A 7,827-nucleotide genomic window follows, 5' to 3' on the forward strand; every position below is an offset into this window, starting at 1 on the left:
TTTAGAAAAACTAAAAAGTCAGTTTGATTTTTTTTTCTAGATTAGGATATAAGGTGTCACTTCCGCTGTCAGATCCAGTTACCCCACTTTTGCAATTTGCTTTTCAATCAACTTCCATTTAAATAGTTTTTCAATTAAATCTTCAATGTAATTCGAGCAAATACTAGATTGCGAGGAAAGTCGTTTTTCCAAACGAAAAAATCCAGGAGCAGCAAAAAAAGCCAGCTGAAAAAAAAGATAATTGGCTTGATAATTAACTTGCATGGTGAAGATGAGTGTATATTAATGTCAAAACTTTATCAGTTTAGGCTTTATGAGCAGAACCATTGGTTGCATTTGATTCTCATTGCAAACTGCAGTTCCTCGAAAAAGCTTGTTCCGAAAATTTGCTTCTGTTTTTGGGACCATTATCTGTGTTTCTGTAAGGAATGTTTTTTGTTTACTTTCTTTATAAAGTTTGTTCAATTTCTCTGATGATTGTTCTGACCCACTTTAGTGGGGGGAGGAACTCTAAACTCAACTGTTTTTTTTTGTTCAGCCAATTTTCACTGATCAATTTATTGTACAATATTGTGAGTAGTATCATTAGAAATCTTGCCAAGGGTAGAATTTCAAACTAAAAAGATCTTTTTTGGAATTTTGTTTCTTCCAAGGTGTTACGGAGGTTTTTTGTTTTGTGAACGTTAGCCTAACAACCGTTGTTTTGTTCACAACTTTTGAAATTTTTGCTTAACATTTTATGAATGTTTGCTAAAACAAAAATGATAAAGTTTTTAATGATAGTCCAATTGGTTTTACGTTTAATCATTGAATAAAGTTTTTCAATTGTTTGAACCAACTGTTTTGACAAAATTTTCAGCTTAAGTTCGAAAACGCAGCTTTTTGCCCTATTTTTCAAAAACTAAAAATGGCATTAAAATATGCCTAGTTGGCCCACTTTGTTCAATTTGACTGGTGGTGCAGGCAAAACAAATGCTCACACAATTTTTCTTCACTCAGATCTGAGCCAATTTTAACTTCAATTCTAAGAAAAATCTAAGATAGAAAATGCATTTATTTTTGATATATTCTGATCTTCGGTTGCGAAAAAAACTAGTTTAAAAAATTGTTGAGCAGATGCGTCTTTTGATCAGCCACGCAGCGATAGCAAAGCGAGTTTTAGACTCATCGCAGCGTCTTTCTAAGAGAAAAAATAAGACTCTATTTTGGGTCTTTCCTCTTGACTTGCTTTTTGAACATTTTTCTACTCAATTACATGAGAGTCTTGTTTTAAGTTTTCAAGCACAATTAATAAGAGGTCCTTTTCCGTTCCAATCTGGCTCAACGAAAAATTATTGTGTTTTACGAGTAAAGCTTATGGTTTTAATTCTTCGATAATCTTTTTTCCTAATTTCTTAGTGAAATTTTAAGATTTATTAGCCTTTGATGTTATTTTTGTAGTCTTATGACTAATTCTGACTAATTAAATGTCTATTTTGGCCTCTACGGAACTATTAAAGAAACTATCCAATGCCCTCAGTTGATCGATAATGCTGTCTCAGTAAAATAATTATCCAAAATTGATTATTTATTTTTGAGAAAAAGGCTCTTTGGTCAAATCAGCTATTTTGGTAACATTTGGTACGCATTTTGTTCTAAAAAAGAATCAACAAGAGCACCGCCAGTTGTGCAGTTGTGGAATTTAATCGTTTAAAAATTAATTAGACTGCAATGGGTAGACGTATAAAATTTTTTTGAAATATCTTTACCGTCATGTATTTTTATGATAGGTACACCAGATAGATTTTAAATCAATTCTCAATTATTGAAAAGTCAAATTATGTACAAGTGGAGGTCAATAGATGTGCGTAACGATTTCAAGCAAAAGCATATATTTTTTGTAGCCACATCAGCGTTGGAATAAATATGTTCGCGAAATTTCCGGTACCGTTTTGATGTGTAGTCTTTTAACTCAGCCTCATTGTGACGGACAAATGGCATTCTAATCAGTTACAAAAACTTTTGATGGAAAGCTTAATCTTGTCATGCCTTAAGGTTTTGTAAAGTTTATTTAAGAAATTTATTTTTCGGGGTTTGCCACTTTCAATTTTTTTTTTCACAAACTTTTAGCGTAGTCTCCTTAAAACGAGAGGTTGAATTCTTTTTTCAAGTGGCCTTTAAAGATGTTTTCCTTGCTAGTTAAATTTTAAAAAAAAATGTTTTTTGGGTTTATACTACGAGTTTTAAAGAATTTTTCAATTATTTTATTGACATTTTCCAATTTTCGAGGTTCTACTTTGCTGTCTTGACCGATCATCACACTAATAGCACATGACCAATTGCATATCACATGTTGTCTTTGAAATAAAGAGCAATTGGTTATATTTAAAATTTTAGTGAATAGATTTTAACGTGATAGATTTCGACACCGTTTGCGCGCAAAATAAGCTCATTGATTTTTGTCTGTTTTTGTTCTTTTTGCAGTCGAATGAGATTCTGGATAATGACAGGTCTCAATGGTTTTTTGAAGATATACACTAAGGCATTGAATGATTTCAGTTAATAGCTAACTGTTTTCTTGACTGTGAATATAATTGTTTTCAAAAAGTGTAAACGTTTTTTCTAACTTTTGCCTTTTTTCTGATTACTTTTTAATTATTCTATTAAGGAAAGGTATCATATCTTTTCTTGTGAAATGCAAGTCATTTGGTTAGCTTATTTTATCTAATGCTGCCCTTCTCTTTACGTTTTTCAGGAAAAAAAGGATAGACATTCAGTTTTGGTTGTAAGTAATGCCTGTTGGTATAAAAACAATATTAATAAATGATATTTTTAATATTAATGATTTTCCCCAAGCTTGGTTTCACCAAGCTTAGTAGTTCCCTAAAAGGGCTTGAATTTGATTTCCCTCAAACTCTGTCTATCCATTTGGTTATGATTTCTATTAAAATTCTTCTTAACTAAATCAAATAGATGTTCTTTACTTCTCTGCTGAATTTAGGAGGACTTGAATATGGATTATAGTTGGGATAATCACGCGCACGTGACATCGAATAGTTGCAGTTTGTAACTAGGTAGCACAATTTACCTCGGCAACGCTGGCGATTACATTGGTTTGAGTATACATATATTTTCTCGTTAGATCGTGTTTTGGGATGTCCATTTCTTATTTGCCAAACTGCTCTGCCTGAAGTGGAAGTTTTTTGTCAAAAATTTGTTTATTATTGTTCTGTTTGTTTTTTAATTAAAATTTTGTTTGAAGTATTATTTGATTTTGTTTGTTTTCTACTCTCTTACGCTTCCTATTCTTTCGTTTGTAAAGTGGTTAAGGTTAAAGCGATTTTTCAACTGGATGAACCAATTGCAACTGTTTTAGAACAATTAGTGAGTTTTTGAAAGTTTTGTATCCGTTCTTCATTTGGTAGACAATTAAGTTTAAAACGTGGCTGAACGGAGTCGGAAAATCATGTGCAAACGCACTCTATCGAGCCTTCTTAATTTAGTTCTCGTCTGGCATCTACATCAAATGCACAGCACATCAATTGTACACTCTGCCTTATCCTTTTAGTAAAATTTGGAAGTAAGACAGGAAAAAAGGTGTCAAATTTGTCGGAAAAGAAATGTACAGTCTTAGTGTGTTGAATTTTTAGCTTCTTAGATTTTATTGAACTTAACAGCACTAAAGGATTCCAACTTTTAAGTGTTTCAAATACTTGATGTTTTTGAAAGGTGTCCTAAGGCTTGAAAACAACTTTTGCACTATTTCAACGTATCTTATCAGGAAAACATGATACGGTTTTTTAAGCAAATTTCTTCGAATAGAATTGATTAATTATTGCAGTTTCTTTGGAAAACATTAGTTTAATTTAGATTTTGTTGGCAACATTTTGCTCAATTGTTCGATTCTTAAATCAATTCGCCAGCTCTTATCCGGTTTTCTACCCTTTTTGTATTTTCAACTCATTTTTCTAGTTCCTTCTCGATGGTTGAGTTGAGCGCAAAAATTTTTTTTAATATCTCATCACTTCCAGGTGGCCTATAGTTAAAACCTATAAGTTTTTACCATAAATTAGAGTCTTCTGTCTGATCATGGTTGCTTATCTGCCCCATTATTTGTTGAATCCATAGTAGCTTCAATAAATTGAAAAGGTTCCCCTCGTGAAGTCATAATTCTCGTCAAAATCTTTTCTGCTGTTTATTCTATCTGGTGGTTCTTGGTGTTAATTTTGTACCTTTGGTATTTATTCTGATGCGTCTACAAGGCTTAAGTTTAAGTACGTTTTTAATATTGAAAAAATCTTTGAATTGACCCAGGCAGAGCACCTGAAGCATTTTAGTACTGAGCCATTGTAAATCCAGAAACTATATGCACCCATTTTTTCACTTGTACATATTCTGTTAATGGCAAATTTATACTGATCTTTTTTTCAGAGTAAAGTTACACTTCTGATTTTATCCTGATTTTGATCTGTTCATAACTTATATCTTGCAATTATCTGCCTAATAAAAATTATTGTATAAGTCTCGTCAGCCTAAAAACATTGTTTTTAAAAATTGTTTCAACCCTGTCTGTCGTTCAAAATACACTATGTTCCAGCTAGTTCAGCACTGATTGTCAGCTTGAAAGGCACTAATTTTTATCTGGTTCAGCGCTGATTGTGCATCACGTGCCAGGCAGTTTCACACCAGACTACATCACTCTGCAGGCATATTCATGTCAAACTATATCACACCACAGGCATATTTAATACATACTACATCACACCGCAGGCATATTCAAATCATGCTACATCGCATCACATACATGTCTGCACTATACTACATCACACCACAGGCATACCCAGGACAAACTATATCACACCACAGGCATACACAAACCATACCACATCACATCATTTGCATACTTGCACCACACTATATCACACCAAAAGCATACCTCTGACAATACTATATCAAATTACAAGACAATACTATATCCTGTTATTTTAAATGTAAATAAGCTGTTTAAGTACTGGTTTCACAAATTTATATTGAATTAGGCAGGATCAGTATTGAAATACTCGGGGTGTTCAGCGCGGGAAGATGCTGGCCTGTAAATTGCAACAAAACTCTCTTAATTAATTTTTTGACTCTTTCTCTGGCCAAGGCTCCGCCTGAGCTGAAAGCTAAAATATACAATATTTAATAAATACTTTACCTGGCACGCTTCCAGGTACTTCTTCCTTTATTTCTCATCTGCACCATTTTCTGCAACAGCTTCAGGTTCTCTGTTAGTATTGGATTGTTCTGCAGCGTCAGTGACACGAATATCAAACAAGGGCCGGCCTTTTTGGTGGTCTCCAGACTTGAATATCTTCTCTTCATACCCATGAGTTGAAGATATGCTCTAAGTGCGGTACTACTTTCTGCAAAAATTGGGAAAGCTTTGCTGTTGTTGCTCAAATAATTGATGAAAAAATTCAACGTATGTTGTATTTTGTGTTGCGTATTTCGTATCTCTGGTGAACAAGTTATAACGTTTAGTTCAGTAACAACGCTAAGTTTTTCTCTTGTTGTCTCTTTTTAGTTAATTCCTAGTTTACATAATTCGTTTTCTGGTCTGAGAATCCATCGTTGTTGGATTTTTTATACTTTAGAGGCGCATCATTAGTGCAACTACTTATATTGATGATTTTAAGTTGACTTAATCGCAGCATTAACTCTATTCTGATCTATTTCTAATTGATTTATATTAGAGATCATGACTAATTTCTTTAAATTAAAGCAGAGCTGAATTAGGTTTGAAACATACTCTTTGTTGATCTTATTGGGAGAATAATCATTTTGAAAAAGCGTAGACTCTTCCGAAGACGACCAAGCTGATCGTTTCTCTGTCTGTGGAGCCTCTGGATGTTTTAAAAGTATGAGCTTGGACGACTCGTCTGTTGAGCAGAGGAAAAAAGTGACCAATCTAGATTTCCAAGAGGTCTTCTTACGATTGGGACCACCCAAAACATCAAGAGACAGTATCAAATCAAGACATCGCCTCATAAAACGTAAGACTTTTCAGTTTTCCTCAAAATCAGCTTAAGCTGGTCTCCAAATTTCAGCTAAATTTGGAGTATTGTTATATTTAAGCTATATCGCAGAGACAAGCGATAGCATTTAATAATTGCGAATAGCAATTACTGTCAAATAATTGTATAATAGTAAAAAAAACTGGCGCCTCCTGCAGATTATACGTTCCTTGGTGTCTTTACAATTTTAGCCGCAACCACAAAAACATGGCCCTTCTGAAAACTATTTTGGTGGGGGTAATTGGCGGGACTGTAGATCATAGCATCGCAAGGCTCCGGGAGCTACAGCCGGAAAAAACCATAAATGTGAGTACATTGATTTTGATTTCAGACCTTTTGGGCAGATGTTTGTTCACGAGGGAACTTGACCTGGATGGGACAGATCTATTTCGACGTTTGCTCCCAAACGACAAGTCAAATTTCGCCCACCGCATTCAACAGCACCTGGCCGCTATATTTGTGTTCATGGACAGCTTACAAATTAAAGATCACGAAACTTCGCATGCCGAAGCTAGCCATATACCTTGTGAACAAATTTTGAAGAAGCTGAATGAACTGCGACCAATTTTGGACGAACAAAACGTGCTTCCGGCAATGTTGAAGGATCGGTACTGTCGCGAAATAAGAAAGATGTTGATCATTTTCATGAATCCATCCGGTGTAATGCCTCATAGACTACCTTGCAACGTTGACGAGAAATGTGACCAACAAAATTTGCTCAATTTTTGTTCTACTTGTTTAGAGTTGAGTTTTAAATATGACTGTAAATTTGCTTCCGATTTGACCTCGGCCATGTGTAGTATTTTAGACCAAGACTGTTTTTCATATTATTCTCAAGTATTGGATATTATTAGTATTGAACTTTTGTATTGATATTAATTGTTGTAGCTAATAAAAGAAGAACCGAATTTTCTACAACAAAGAAAATTGAATGTCTACCTTTTAAACTTTCTGTGACAATAAGATGAATGCATCATGTTTATTTGATGTTTTTCCATGAGCATTGTTCCTCGACTTAAAAATTTTGGAGGATACATTAGACCATTCGTTTATAATATTTAACAAATGAACTTCAAGGAAACTAAATAAGCTTCACTTATTGTTAACATTTTCAAAGGAAACGAAAGAACATAATTAAAGACCCTCCTTTTACTCAAGCCAAAACTTAACAGTATGTTAACATCTGGGGTAGACCAGAAGCAATTTTTCACACAGAAATTTTACTTGAAAAAACTGGAAAGTCTTACGATAAACCGAGCATGTTGCAATTGCATTTATCTCAGTAAAACACTGTTATCTTTCAAAAGTGGCTGGAGTGAACTTCTAACGAGTATTGCCGCTGCATTCAATCTTTTTTGCTGCTCGGATCACACTCAACTTTTTTAGAGTTTTATTGCACCTGCCGAAAATTTGTGCCAAATTCCTAAAAAAGATCAAATAACGTGTCCCAGAATGTCAACAGCAAACACGTCAATTGTCAATTACAGCTGCTGTGCATGACTCCAATTTTGAATAGCACAGAAAATAATTTGAAAAAATCTTTCAAACAAGACATCAAAATGAGTTGTTGACAAACTTGAGTGACAGGGGGTCCCGAGTAGCTCAATATGTCCCGAAAGGAACACTTTTAGGCCCTCTTTCATTCAATTTGCAGACATTTGACCTGTTTTCTTGCTAATGCGAAAAAGAATCCCGTACCGAACTCCAAGTGTTAATCAGTACTGGGCAATTGTAAATGCAAGTCTCCCATGTAATATAATTTGCTCGCTTTCTCGCTTGAAATTTGCTTCTT

General features: G+C 34.1%; 1 protein-coding gene across 1 annotated transcript; it reads left to right on the forward strand.

Annotated features, from left to right (window-relative positions):
- Window positions 1-5,070: 5,070 nt before the first annotated feature.
- On the forward strand, window positions 5,071-6,931 carry LOC142344085 (uncharacterized). The gene is made up of 3 exons (XM_075395568.1): window positions 5,071-5,248; window positions 5,817-6,014; window positions 6,367-6,931. The coding sequence occupies exons 2-3, from the start codon at window positions 5,882-5,884 to the stop codon at window positions 6,906-6,908; spliced, it is 675 nt and encodes a 224-aa protein (XP_075251683.1). The 5' UTR covers window positions 5,071-5,248; window positions 5,817-5,881; the 3' UTR covers window positions 6,909-6,931.
- Window positions 6,932-7,827: the final 896 nt, after the last annotated feature.

The sequence above is a fragment of the Convolutriloba macropyga genome, chromosome 8 (assembly GCF_964194025.1).
Source record: "Convolutriloba macropyga chromosome 8, txConMacr16.3, whole genome shotgun sequence".
NCBI lineage: Eukaryota > Metazoa > Xenacoelomorpha > Acoela > Convolutidae > Convolutriloba > Convolutriloba macropyga.

Excerpts from the sequence above, each read along its gene's own strand:
- LOC142344085 (XM_075395568.1), top strand. The coding sequence starts at position 5,882 with ATGAGCTTGGACGACTCGTCTGTTGAGCAGAGGAAAAAAGTGACCAAT. Across the intron at positions 6,015-6,366 it reads AAGACATCGCCTCATAAAAC|ACCTTTTGGGCAGATGTTTG; the intron begins GTAAGACTTTTC and ends TTTTGATTTCAG.